The sequence below is a fragment of the Acanthaster planci genome, linkage group LG19, assembly GCF_054643075.1.
Source record: "Acanthaster planci isolate LZ-2023a linkage group LG19, COTS_SCS, whole genome shotgun sequence".
Lineage (NCBI taxonomy): Eukaryota > Metazoa > Echinodermata > Asteroidea > Valvatida > Acanthasteridae > Acanthaster > Acanthaster planci.
The window spans coordinates 8040225-8054723 of NC_141795.1; the positions used below are offsets into that span (position 1 = coordinate 8040225).

A 14499-nucleotide genomic window follows, 5' to 3' on the forward strand; every position below is an offset into this window, starting at 1 on the left:
TTACGGGACATGCCTCTTGGCTCCTAAATTTTCTGCGCACTGTTACTGAACACAAATTTGCTTTAAATTAAAGGAAAAGATTTAGGACTGATGACAGTGACTCAAAAGTTAAGATGTCAATAAACTCCAAAATGGGAATGGCCATGTTATAAGCCCATAGCAAAACAAGCAGCCGCACAAGGGAATCTGTTTTACAAGAACTTGAACACACATGTATGTATGTGTAACAACTGACATTTCAACATAGGAAATAGCACTCTCTTTTTTCTGCAAATAGCGCCCTCTTTTGCCAGGACTTTCCTTCCTTTTTAATGGAAATCAGAATTTATTGGTTTTTAGGCCTATGAAAATGGGACGATTGAAACACTACCACTGACACTGCAATAGTTGGGGAGGTATGCTACACCAAGCATTGCGTATGGACCCTGCCCTGTTCATTATAGCAGCATTGTACTGTATACCAATATACACCACTCAAAAAAATGTAAAGGATCAGATTTGTCTTTGAAAATTTCAGCCAGTTGTGTATCTCATATTTACTTATTGTACAATGAAGCTCATGTTCATGATTGGTTGATACCGGTAGAATGTGAGACAATGTAATTGGTTAGTCATGTTTCAGAGCCCAATTAGCTACATGTACATGTAGAAGGGTCAAAAGCATTGGGTGATGTGTATTGCTTGGGTATTGCACAACTTAAAAATGGCCACCTTCACTCTCTTAGCGCATAAATTAAGGATGGGATGACTCTGAGGCAAGGGGGTAAGAGACTGGGAGTGTCTTAGAGAGTTGGGGGGGGGTTACAATGACATGAATGAGACTGGCCAGTGCTATACAACCCTATTATGGTAAAATGATGTACACGTATGTGTCTCACCTCAGGACATTTTGAGAAAAAGTGACTGAAATTTTGGACCTCTTAGCATTTTGTGTTTAGGTTTTGGAAAACTGTTTAATGTCCTGACAACCACAAGTTTGATTTTTTTGTATCAATCATCATTTTCACAGATACATTGTAATTATTATGTGATTTGGGGAAGATTTGCCAACAGATACATGTCAGACATTGCATTATTTTACTGAATAAAAGGGTCTCAACAGTTACATGTTATTTTTTCATGCTGAGATACATGTAAACACATCTTCAAAGAGCTTCATTTCTGTGATTCAGAATCACAAATACTGCCCTCACTTTAGTTACCAGAATATACTCATGAGCAGTGCCCTCACATTACTTCGATATCATTCTAACTCATAAATAGCAGTTTCACATTACCGCAATATAATTCTAACTCCGTGACCGTGCGTTCACATTACCGCAATATCATTCTAACTCATAAACGGTGCCCTCACATTACTTGGTTAAAACTTAATGTTTTAAACATCATTTTCAGGGCCGTAAAGGACCTTGATAAGGTGTTGACCAAAATTTGTTTTCAATGTCTTGTGACTTCAGTACTCTGTAGGGGAAGTTTCTTGTTTTGATGCCAGAAAATAGCCAAATTAAATGACGCTCATTTTTTGCGATGTGAATGCCATTCGTTGGAATTATTAATCACTATGTATGATTCTTGGAACTGTATGTCTGAGAAAATTGAGTCCTTTCCTTGCCTTTTTGTGAATCAATGCCTAAGATTCTGATGAGGATCCCTCATGCAATCTTGGAAACTGTTCCTCCTCAGTGATGGAGGCGAAGACTGGCGTCTATACTTCCTCTCCTCAACATTCTCATGAATCGTCTCTGTGAAGTCCCATAGGATCTTGTCCTCCATCTTCTCTCCAGGTTGAAGGAGGCGAGGGTGCTCTTCTTATCAGCATCATGGTCTGCTTCTCCTGGGGCATACCCATAGCTTTCATGTGAGGAGGTCTGGGAAGAAATTAATCACAAAAGGAACTAAGTTGCAGCAGTAATTGAGACATTTCTTCAAAAATTATAGGATCTTCGTACGCTTTTTGTTTTTACACCTTTTATTTCATAAAAAAAACTGTTAGTGTCTACTGCTTTTCATCCATTTTCATGTCAGAAAATGAACTATGACAAAAGGATTCCTCTGACACTGCTGACCCATTACTTCTGAAAGCATTTGTGATTTGTATAATTCTTTGTTAAAAATATTTTTCCAGACACCCCTTTAGGGTTTGGTGAATCAAAAAGTGACATTTTAAACACTTAAAATTGTCTTTCCCTTTTCCTAACAAGTGAGGGCGCTGTTTTACTGTAACAACAGTCAGGGAAGACCACAAACCTATCTATGGACCAACAACTCCTACAGAGATGAACAATTGATCCTGAAAGTGCGGACAGAAATATTTCAACAGTGTGCACAAATCTGTTGAGTTGGATACAAATCAGAAATTTTGGATGGTGACTAAAAATACTGCTTAGTGTTTACAATGGGTCCCTTTTTGTGTTTTGGTTCAGAATTTGTCAAAGTTAAGGTAGATCCTTCTTGAAATAAGAGCTCTGAACACTTAAATTTTTGTATATATTCATTGCTCACCTTCAAAAAGCTTTAACAAATCCCCATAATATATGTAATTTTTAATTTTAGACATTATTTTTGAAACGTTTCGGAGAAACAGTTCTCAGTGCTCTATCAGATAAGATTTGAGAAAATACCGGTATGTTAAATTTGCTTTTCAAAATATTCACTAATGTCAGGAATTTATCTGAAATTAACATAATGTGCACCTTGGCTTCTACTAATGACTTGTAATAATGGGCAATATTATTAGGAAGAAAAATTGAACTGTGCCAGGTTGGAACTTTAATAAAAAGACTAACAGGACCAAATAATGTTTGATGGACAATTGCCACAGCTGCCCCAATCCATCTTCGTTGATGCAGAGCAGTGCTGCACAGCAAATCATGAAACCTCAGGGGACAAGGCAGCCATTTGCTCACGGTTACCAAAAATGGGGGCTTTTCCTAAATTATGTTCCTGCTGTTGTCAGTCTAAAGGTATTTTTATGACTATGATTAGACGCTTCATTTTGTGAGTTTTACAATTAAAACCATGAAACCTGAAATGGCTCCTTGAACATGTTGAACATGTCTCAGGAAATGTGGACCGTCATGAAACAGCAATGAACCATGAAGGAAAAGGAACTTTAGGCCAGGAAAATGTGAACAATTCCAGTATAGTGGGTGCATTCAACTAGCTTGCCCTGGTTGCCCTAAAGCTAGCCACAAATACCCAAGGGTGGATCCAGGACCCAATTTTTTGGGGGGACGGGGGAACAAACTTGATTCTAATTTTTTAATTTTTAAAGTTGTTTGAGGGGTTAGCCTACATTTCCACTTTTCAAAAGAAGGGAAATTAAATAGACCAAAAAGATCCTTTCATTTTCTCAAATAAAAAATATTTTGCTCCTTTTCTGCTCATGAGCCCAATTGGCCCCTCCCCATTTCCCGGATTCATCCTTGCAAAAAGCCAGCAATGATATGAAACACAGGACTCTTACCTGTGTTCTTTATGACGTAACCTGCCTCTTCACTTGGGGATTTCATCGGTCAGTCCACTCGCACCATGACGTTAGCCAGCCTTAACGTTCATGTAGGCAGCCATGGCAGTACTTCACCTAGCAATGAGGCCTTCCCAAATCTTAACACAAGAAAGAATGACAAAAAAACAAGTAGAAAAGGTCACCTTAGGTTTTTCAGTCACACTGTAATAATCATTTTTTCCCCAAGTGAGCAAATGATCCACATTTCAACGCATCACCATATAGACCCTTATTGTGGGTCAATGTTAAATCCATGAAACCACACAGTGCTGGGGAGTGTACAAGGTGTAACCTTGAGCACTTTTTCATGGCAGTGCTCGGGGTGGTTGTGCTAACGGTTGCCTGCGGATAGAGATTTCTGTTGTTCCTCCAAGGTTAGGATGCATTTGGCTGTACTTACTGTTTATGGTATGCATGAAATATGCAGAGCCTCTGTAAGCATGAAATCGCGTGCTAAGCAGCGCCGAAAGATTGGGCCCTGATTGTTACAAGCAAGGTTCCTATGAAATCTGAAAATCATTCAGTGACCTTTCCTACACTTTCCAGAACTAAAATATGACAATTTCCATGGCATTTAATGCCACCCTGCACAGAAAATTTGTTTGGTATAATAAATGGGAAGACTGCCATAGCCACTATCCACAACCACCATCAAAATCACCCTTGTACAATCTTGATTTCCATGACTTTCCTCAGACCAATTTTCCGTGAGTTTTCCATGACTTTCCGAGACAACTTTTTTCCAGGATTTTCAATGACTGTGGGAACCCTGTACAAGGACAAATGGGTTAAATGTACTGTACAGTCTATCATTTGCAGTTATCCAAAAGGTATCCAAAATTGTTGTTGAAAAGCATACTCAGTTTAGAAAGAGGACCAAAATCATGAGTACTATTGTCGTAAAACGAGAGATAGCTATACTCTAATGAGGCAGTGATGCCAGAAGGTGAGCCCACAGGCAGGGGACCAACCATGCTGCTATCGCCTTACTCTATCAGGCCAGTGATGACAGAAGACGAGCCCACAGACAGGGGACCAACCACACTGCTATCACATTTAACACCTGGTAAAAATACAGTAACAAAAAGGGGGCAGTTAAATCTGTACGCATTGTAATAAATGTACTTTTGTTTTAGCATGTCCCCAACAGAGTTGTGGGTTTTAAGGCGATGTCCCAAGGGTGTGGCTGAGGCTAGATGATTAAAGCCACAAGTGAGTGGCTTCAGTCATTTGCCACAGACTTATGTCATTCTGTCAGCCTAAGCCAGCTGATTCGGAAAAGGTCTATCTTTAGCCAGTTGACACATGTACAAACAACAGGAGGTACCCAGGGACTGCTTTCTCAACTTAAAAAATTGTGAAAACTCTGGCTGTAAGAGTGGAAATTTCTTGAAGAAACTCTGAATTTTACCCTAAAGAGCTGGGGGAAGGGAGAGGGAATCCACCTCCCTTTAACATATTTTCCAATATTATTAAGGTGCATATTTTCCAGAAGCCTTCTGGAGTTTTTTAGTAACTCTTCTTGGTCATTCTGACACCAATTTGCGAAAATCCAACATACCGTTCTCGCACAGCACCTTTTTTCTGAGAGAGGTCAACCAAGAATATATACTTTTCCGCTGCCATTCCCAACTTCCAAGTTACTGTCAAACCATATGACAGATTGAAATAAAACTTCAATATTTGTACACCTATTGAGAAGGAAAGTCATGCATACAAAGTTTGGAAAAAAATCCAGCATTTGACAGCCCAATTCATAAGGGATTGCCGTGGGCTGTGAGGTGGCCCAATGTAACCAAGCTCTTTTAGGGTTAAGACATTAGGAAGTACCTGGGCCAAATCTACCTGCAAAAATTGATTTCTTCACAGATGGCAAAAATGACTGACAAGTGACAGCTTTTCTACCTGCTGTTTTCTCCATCCACTGTTCTTGCTCCTCATCACTGTCAGAGTGGCTGTCACTTGGGTCCTCACTGGAATTTGAGTCTCTCTTGAGCCCGCTTCTTGAGAAGAACAAAAAGGATATAAAATACAGATATCAACACTAACTCTAGGTTTTAACTTCAGCAGTGAAAACAGATTGGTGACTTCATCATAAAATTAATTTACAGTGCAATCCTTGGGCAGAAAACGGAAGAATGATGAGGAAACCCTCTGTGATTTTTGGTGTAAAAATCTCCTTTAGCCTGGGTACCTCAAGCTTAATGGCTGCTCTCATTCTCAAGGGAAAATTTGATTGAAAAAAGCAGAATTTGTATCACTTATCTACCCCCAGAACTGAAGGATGTGACGTCCACCCCACTCGTGGACATTGGACCCAGCACGGATACACGACAGATTTAATGACTTCTGGCAGTCTGCAGTGAGTAACATGTCACACTACAGTACAAATTTCTACTCATTAAACTGTAAACTTCTAAGTCAATCATGGAAACTGTAAACAATTCCATGAACAGAATGTACATGTATTTGCCCGATTCTGTGCAAATCCTTTTGTACTTTACAAACATACCAAACATATAGTTTATCAAGATGTAAATCAGATTTATACTTAAATGCAAATAATATCACTTAAGGCTGGCAACATAAAGCAATAAGTAGCAAAATATCTAAACAAAGACACAAAAAAAGGAAATGATAGAATGCAAATCAGATTTATACGTAATTCCAAAAAATACAACTGAAGGTTATCAAAAAAATATATATATTTTGGAAATATCAAACCATTAGAAAAATAATGTAAAAAAAAAAGAATACCGAGAATGACAAGAAATAAGAAGCAAAAATATCCAGACAAATAAAAAAATAACAACAGAGGCAAAGAAATGATAGGGTAAATACTAAGTGGTGAGGGGTGGAGGAAAATACTTTGGGAGTGAAACTGGATGAGAAATGGGGTTGAGACTTAAAAGATAATCACCCAAAGAATTGATGAAGGATTTAGGGGAAAGTTCAAGGCAGAGTTCTCGGACTTCGGAGGGAAGAGAATTGAACAATCTGGGAAAGAGGGCATACATGTACAAAGAAAATTTGAGACAATTTGTTCGACTGTACTGGTGCTTGAAAAGAAGGGGGCCGGTTTTTCTACTGTTGGCCTGCGGAAGAAAATGTGAGGAAACAGAAATGTTGTTGAAAATACACTTAATGACAAACAAAGCACTGAGGTATACAAGTCTGTTGTAGAGGGGAGGCAAGTGAAATTTGGATAGACGTTGTTCGTAGGAAAGAGAAATAGCAATATTGTAGGGAAAGTAAGATCTGGTGAAGCGACGCTGGATCGTCTCAAGGCATTGGATGTGGTTTTTCTGATAAGGTAGCCAAACCGGTGCAGCATATTCTAAGATGGGCCTATAAAGAAAACAATATCATTTGATTAGAACTTTAGCATTTTTGGATTTTACAGTGCATCGTATGAAGCCATCGAGAACATTTGGCACGAACAAAATTTACATGTTTGGTCCAGGTTAGGTCATTAGAAAGGATGACACCAAGGAATTTGTAGGATGGGACAACATCAAGAGGTTGGTTAGAATATGGAAGAAAATAACTGGTTGGTATTTGCTTTCTGGAGCGGGTTACCTGCGTAACTTTGCAGTTGGTTGAGTTAAGTTTCATTTGGTTATCAGAGCACCATTTGGAAACAGCGTTGAGGTCATTCTGTAAAATAGAAATGTCATCTTCACATCTAATAATTCTATACAAAACAGTGTCATCAGCATATTGAGGAAGAAAAGATTTTACATGGCTAGCTAAGTCAAGTGTAAAGAAATTAAATAATATAGGACCAAGGACTGAGCCTTGGGGGACTCCTGAAGTTACCGGTGTCCAGTCAGAATTGGCTCCTAAAAAGATGACTCGTTGTTCTCTTTTGGAAAGGAAATTACTGATCCATGAAAGTGTGTTACTGCAGATTCCATACTGATGTAGTTTATGAAGGATTGAATGGTCGCATTTGTCAAAGGCTATGGACCAGTCAAGAAAGGCTGCATCAATGCGAGGAGGATTGGAAATGTCAAGAGCTCGAGACCAGGTGTCATAGAGGAAAGTTAATTGAGTAATACAAGAACGTCGGGGTTGAAATCCATGCTGTGAATCTGGGATGATCTGATGCCTGGAAGAATGATCAAGTAGTTTCTTGCTTATAAAACCTTCAAGCATTTTACAAAAAACAGAAGTAAGGGAAATAGGTCTATAATTAGTAATGAGAGATTTATCACCAAGTTTTAACAATGGGACAAAATTCGCCTGTTTCCAGTTGTGGGGAACGACTCCTGTTGAAAGACTGAGATTGAATGTGTCTAATTTCAGAATTTTTGGAGATATGCCATCCAAGCTGGGTGGTTTGGAAGGATTAAATTTGCTGACAGCCTTAATGACATCTCCTTGAGTAACACGGAAAGTATGGAGATCTCCTTGAGTAACACAGAAAGTACAGAGAGGATCAATACCAGGATGTGCAGTGCAGGACTCCAAGTCAGGTAGATGTTAGGAAGATTGCTGTGGAGAAAAGTTACTTTGAAAAGACAGATTGAAAGCATTAGCAATTGCACTGGGATCAGAGACAGTTTGGTTGTTGTAAAGAAAAGTGGCATTTGTCTGGTGTTTTCTCTTGCTGTTAACAAAAGACCAAAAACGCTTAGGGTTGTCTTTACAATCAAGAGCTAAACTATGAATATAATGAGTTGATTAACCAAAGACCATAATTCTTTGTATTTGTCCTACAAGTTGTATTGTAGTTGTATTGTTCTTGTTCACAGCACGTCTGTACGCACGGTTCTTTTTTCTCGCCGCTTTGACGATGTCATTCATTATCCATGGGGACCAGCGGTGTCCTTTGGAGGTGGCTATAGGGACGACATCCTTCACTGCCGCATGGATGAGTGAAGTGAAATTTTCCCATGTCTCATCCACGTCATCTTCAAGGAATAGTTGCCATGGAATCCATTGTAGGATAGTATGAAAATCCTGTTTGTCGGCCTTGTGGAACTGGTGAAAGGTGTGATGGAGAAATTGGTGTCTGGATGTTGTGACAATCCGGAAGTGAACAGAATCATGGTCACTGTTGCCCAACCCAGGTCCTTTGCATATATTCCAAGTCCAGTTTGGTTCATTGCAGACGATGAGGTCCAGCATGGCATCATTTCAGTGCGGATTTCGTCTTGTAGGGAAGGAGACCAGTTTAGACATATTAAGAGAGTCAATGATGTTGGGAACAGCAGCAGAGCGTCAAACTAGTTATTCATTTGCTTTCTAGATTCTCTCAATGTCTTTTGTACATTTTATAAGAGAGGCGTAGAGTTTAGTGAGTCATGACCATGCATGTGATTTATAGTTTTATTCTGAATTTTCCCACTGCACTCACTTAGTCTCTGTACAGTTCTGTGGTACCACAGGATGGACATGCTGGACTTGTTGCATAATGTGTTCACTCTTGCCTGGGGATTAGCACCTTCCACTTTCTTTGTAGGAAATAACTTGTTTCATGTGTCATGAATATTTAGCAGACCCTGTTTCTTATTATATTCTTTACTTTTCTTATCTTTGTTTACAGACTTCTTGTTGGAGTGTACATATACTTAAATTAAAAGGCCACTTATGCACACTGTTGGGTTTTGGGTTTTTTAGTCTTGGTTTTCAGTCCTTTGAAAGTTTTAGTCTTCCGGTGTTTTAGTCCTATAGTCCTTTGGGTTTTTGCATTTTTCAGTTCTGTTTCATTAATAAATTCTTTTTGTTTGTTTTTTTAATCAAATATTGGTGTCTGAGTCCTTATTAATTCAGTTTCCTGCGACTTTTCCCTCAAAGATCCTTGGTTTAGTAAGAGTTTTGTTGTTTCACGGATTCCCCATAGTGTGCCATTTTTTCCCGTTACACACTGCATGCCAAAGTGAAGTTGGGCTTGTTGGGCTTAGCTAAGTTAAGTTATATCATATATGGGATAGCCTAATTAGCTGCACGTACGGGGAGCACATCACACCCAACGACTTGAGGGAAAACAATTTGCAAGATGTGTGCAAAATCTTAGTGGGCATATAGGCCTAGGCCTACAAAAGTTACTCCTGTCATTTTCACAGAAATGGGCCATGCACATGTAATGTAGTCAGAGAGTGTAGGCATGGAGGAAGGACACAAACTTCCTCCATGGTGTTGGCATGCCTGGTGTTGATCCTAGTAACACATGTACATGTAGGTTTAGTCTCACACTGGTCTTTTCTTTTCTCCATGGTGGTCTCATCACTCTCAACTGAAGAACTAGGCCTAGGCCTTTGAATTTTATTCCTGTACAGAGTGGAATAATAAAAGCAAAATCCATTGTACTTACTCGACTCCCTACTCCACAAATGTCGTCACATAGGTGTGCCAGCGATTCCTCAACGCTCAAAACAAAATTTCTTCTAGTTGATGATACATGAAGTCGCGAAAATAAACGGATTAAAGCGACTACCGTGCGCTCGGTATACTCATAGACCTGGAGGAGAAAAAAACAACGTTTATGACATACTGCAAACCTGTGCCACCTCACCCACGTGTTGTCTGCAGTGTGTCGTCTGTCTGTAGCACGGTCCGCCATTGGGTTTTCGATGAAGCTGTGGATTTTGCGTAGTGACGTCATGCACAGACGTTCCCGCTGCGCAGCTAGGAAAATTGCGCCCTCTCTTGGTTCAGCTTGCGACTCGTAAAACTGAAACACGCTGTACGTGTCCCGTTGGGCGAAGCTTATTTTTTGAAAAATGTATAGAGAGTCACTCTGTGTCTGGAGTGTAACTTTCCACAAACAGAGGGACGAGATAATATTCGTTGGTAATATTTGTGTGGACCGTTCGACCACGTGTTTGCGAATGAGGTCCCATTGATTTTGTGAAAGTAGGCCTGCCCTTCTAAATGACAACGGGTGGTGGTGGCGACGGCGTTGCTAAGTAAAAGGCTGTCGTGTTGCGCTATTCGCTTCGCCACAATCTCGAATGGATCTCACCTGGTGCTCATAGGTATACCCGTGTAAACATTTATCAGAGTTTCTGATCGCGGCTTGCGGGCAACTGTCAGCAGGTAATTTACAGTATCTTTCCACAGAAGCGTCATGCGCTTGCTTACGCAACCACGCGTGGCTCACCAAATACCCCGAACGTGAAGGATGTACATGTACTCTCCAAGATCGTAAAAACATCGGAAATAAACACGACCTGGATGACACCTGCCCGTACACCCAAGGTCCAATCGGTAAGTTCAAACCAAAGTGTCTATGATTATGCTTTACCAAATGGTGCGCTTAGCAGAGTTGGGATTTAACGTCAGAGCGTAACGCCACGGAGAATGCAGAATTGAAGCCAGCTTTAAGAACCCTTTTGGCATACAGAAGCATTCATTTAAGAATAAGTCATTTTTTTCTGCCTTCAGCCTTCCGTCACACCTTGTTTCAGACGATACATTCTCGGCATGGGTCAGTAAATGTATATTTTGTTAAAAGAAACAAAAACAGTAGTTGACTAACTTTCCATGCTGCTAATGATGAAGTTTCGTTCAGCCAAAACACCAAACTTGCCACATATTCTTAATTTATTCCGTCTCATTCGCCAATCCTATTTTCTCACGCACATTCTGTCGGCAAGTCATCAAAGTCTTGGCTACAAATGAATTTGGTCGGTGAAGTGAACATAAGTGGTTTCCATCCTGGTTAAAATGTGATTGATTTACGCTCTCGTTGTCTGATTTCTGAAGTTTGTGTTTGATTTTTTTTACGAAAAAGAAAGAAACGAGGAGATTAGCCTGACGAACAGAACTTATTTTACACTTTGAGGGTCTTCAGTCACAATGCTTGGCTCCGGTGCTCTTGACATGCGTGTTTCAGGGGCTTGGCATTTCATTTGACGAGTGGGAAGTGAAATGCGCCGAAAGTCCCATTCCCTTTTCTGCATCCCATTTTCAATATCTCTTTTAATTTGAATGCACCAAAGCCTCCTTGCAATTGTCATGATAATTAAAGACTGCCCATGGTGCACATTAGTAAATTATGTTGTTAGTTCCTGTTAATGTTATAAGTATTTTGGTCTGAAGCTGTGAACATGCCGTCATCTGCAAATATTGCTGGTCTACAGGTAATGAACATGGCATGTCGTTTAATATGACATGAAAAAACTAGAGGTCCCAAATTAAAGCTTTTAGAACACCAAAGGTTGAAAATAGCTCCTCTGAACCAACACTGGTGATCTCAAACATGTGATTTCTGTGAGAGAGATGGGTGCATGTCATAGTCAATTTTCCGAAATGTTGAACCGCCGCTGAACCAACTCCAACCTTCGGTTTTCGTTCGGTCAAAACAATGACGCCACACAGGCATAGTCGCAAAAACGCAAACCAATGACCAAAGCTGCTGAAACAAATTCATGGTTCGGGTGCCCAGAACACGCCCATGATCTGTTAGCAGAAATAGCGCCCTCTCGTGGTAGACCCAACGTCTTAAAACCACGACTGGTGCCAATTTGACTCGGCGATGTTGACATGCAAACCTCCCTCTGTTGTCACCGATGGTATAATCTGTTTGTCTTGGGCTGAAACGCATGAAAAGCTCACGCGGCCAGCTTCCGGAACCCTAGCGCGGTCCTCAGGCTCCTGTGTGCCTTTACATTCGGTCGCCGTCATATCACAATCTGTAATTTTTCGAAGAATGATTTCTCAGCGAAACTTTGGGTTCTTCGAGTAATCTTGTGGTCACCTGCAGTCACCTGCACATCCGTTTAAAAAATTCATGCACTCTTTTCACATCTGGCACTATCGTTCCCAGGTTTCCTTTTTCATGCACATTTGACTTCACATTATGTTCACGAGAATGTACAGCTTCGTAAATCTTCGCAAATTTTCCTACCAGACTTAGCCTAACCGCAGAGTCGGAAGCCCTTTTCAGACAGGTTTTCTGTACCGTATATTGTCAATTCTACACACACTCCCTTGACATTATGTCCTTGGGAAAGTTCATTCAGGTTGAATGGGAATTGATAATTACACCTTCCCATTACTGGGGTATTTTCTAACGAGAGGAGTCTGTTATTACTGGAAGTGCTTAACAGGTTGCCCACACATTTCCTCCAACTACAAGTTAACATGGGCAATTTGGAGAAGAATGTTAATTCCTACTTACTTAGTTTGTTATAAAAAAAATTATTTATTATGTATGTCAATTTTATGTGCTCTTTCTTGATTGGGTGTAACATTTAATTTTTGGCCGCTTTTCATCAGTTCCTGATGGTGCACCAGGCTCATAAACACGAGTTGAAAACAATACCTATGTTGCTGTCTGTTTTCTTTCTATTTGGTACTTGTATAATTTTGCATCAGTGAGGCTGATGAATGGCATTGTTCAGGAGGCGGGTAGACAAGTTGTGATTGATCTTGTGAATGTGCCCCTGTCGCGTTCCCACAGCGTTCATTAGTGTACCTCGTCTGCAATCACTTACCCTCAGCAATTACGGCTCACGGCAAAAATTATGGCAAAAGCATTCTGCCGTGTTGGTGTCGTTGAGTCATTTCATTGGATAAAAAAAACTTTGCTCAACAACCATTAAAGCAGAATTTCAGTAACAACACGAAGAACATGCACACACACAAACATATGATATTTAAGTGAGAAAAATTCCGATAGCCTAGTGGTTCGACAAGTACAAAAAAGACGCTTGAATAAAAAGACATAAAAATAAAAACTCGCTTGTCCGTCTTTGTATGTGTCTACTCTTTAATCAATTATTGTTCCTTCTTATTCTTTTATTTTGCGTGCATACCAGTAGTTGTATTAAGTTTTTCTTTGTTTTATTGGATTGACTTCTACAAATCGACGAACCTGTGGCCTTGAGTCAAACTGTCTTTTCAAATGCCATCTTCATCTTAACGAAGCACTTAATCCTTACTGACGTCTATACCTTAACCTCGCAGCCGAGGTTCCCTAAGCAACGAGACAAATGTTCTTAAGGCTGAAGTTTGAACATAATGACAGATGTCTGACAATGTCTTTAAACTAATCACATTATACCTGAGGGAGATAACATCAACGACAAGAATGTCGGGTGCCAACAGTCAGATAATCTTATCAACTATGTTGAGAATAGACGGTGGTATTGGAAATGAAAAACAAAACAACCCCCCCCAAAAAAAACCGAGTGAATTATGCGCTATTATGGTGGCCCTGGAGGGACATCGCCAATCGTCAATGTTGACGCCAATAGCCACGACCAAATTCACGACTCACTCTTCACTCTCGAATATTGACGTCAATATGTGCGACTGAAGAGCAAGTCGTGGATTCTGGCCGCAAATATTATCCCGAATTTCTTTCCAGTAAGCCAGGTAGAGACTGGGAGAAGTTGCTCGGCTACAGGCACAGCAATTGCTTTGTAATGTTGTGCCCCTGCGTTCACGGTGCCAATACTTGAGATCAAGCCGAAAGTGTAAATCATTGCGAGTGTGCGTGAACGCTCATTTCCACCTAACTTGCTGGAAAAAAAATTCGCGGCAATATTTGCGACCAGAGAGACCAGATACCGACCAGATAGATAGTCGTGAATTTGGTCACAAATATTGCTGTCAATATTGACGATTGGCAATGTCCCTCCAGGGCCACCATATGCTTTACATATTTTGATCCACTTAGGAGTAGATGTATTACCGAGCAAGCCAAGTCAAACAGGTGTTGTTTGATGATGCCGATATTTGCTAGTAAAAGACAGAAAAACGTTTCCAGTTCTTGCTCAAGCCTTATGCCAGTCCGACTCTCAGAAAACGTGTCGCCCGACAGCCGCGTATAATGGGTAAAAAGTCGCCCCTATTCGTCCGAAAGAGTGCAAGGGTCGCCTCGCAATAGATGACCACGATACAACGGGAAAAAACAACTGTCAATTTATCTGCTCTAAACCAATATAATAGTGTTAATATTTTATGTTGATACCATAGCAAGAGTGTCAGGTTGTTTATAGGGCAGTGAAGTCACCCGTGGTGCTGGTTCGAACACC

General features: G+C 40.3%; 1 protein-coding gene across 2 annotated transcripts; it reads right to left on the reverse strand.

Annotated features, from left to right (window-relative positions):
* Positions 1-27: 27 nt before the first annotated feature.
* On the reverse strand, positions 28-10195 carry LOC110977599 (uncharacterized). 2 transcript variants are annotated; one of them, XR_002597979.2, is made up of 5 exons: positions 9828-10008; positions 5414-5511; positions 4499-4571; positions 3467-3606; positions 28-1868 (listed from the first exon to the last, which is right to left on the reverse strand). XR_002597979.2 is itself a non-coding variant. In XM_087129796.1 (5 exons), exons 1-4 carry the CDS (start codon positions 10116-10118, stop codon positions 3555-3557), a joined length of 327 nt encoding a protein of 108 aa, XP_086985922.1. In that variant the 5' UTR covers positions 10119-10195; the 3' UTR covers positions 28-1868; positions 3467-3554. The 2 variants fall into 2 exon arrangements, 1 of the variants encoding a protein (XP_086985922.1); XM_087129796.1 differs by lacking the exon at positions 9828-10008 and adding an exon at positions 10015-10195.
* Between the last annotated feature and the right edge of the window lie 4304 nt (positions 10196-14499).

Excerpts from the sequence above, each read along its gene's own strand:
- LOC110977599 (XM_087129796.1), bottom strand. The coding sequence starts at position 10,118 with ATGACGTCACTACGCAAAATCCACAGCTTCATCGAAAACCCAATGGCG. Across the intron at positions 4,572-5,413 it reads GTGGATGGAGAAAACAGCAG|GTGTTAAATGTGATAGCAGT; the intron begins GTAGAAAAGCTG and ends TATTTTTACCAG. Across the intron at positions 3,607-4,498 it reads GTCATCACTGGCCTGATAGA|ATTTGGGAAGGCCTCATTGC; the intron begins GTAAGGCGATAG and ends TCTTGTGTTAAG.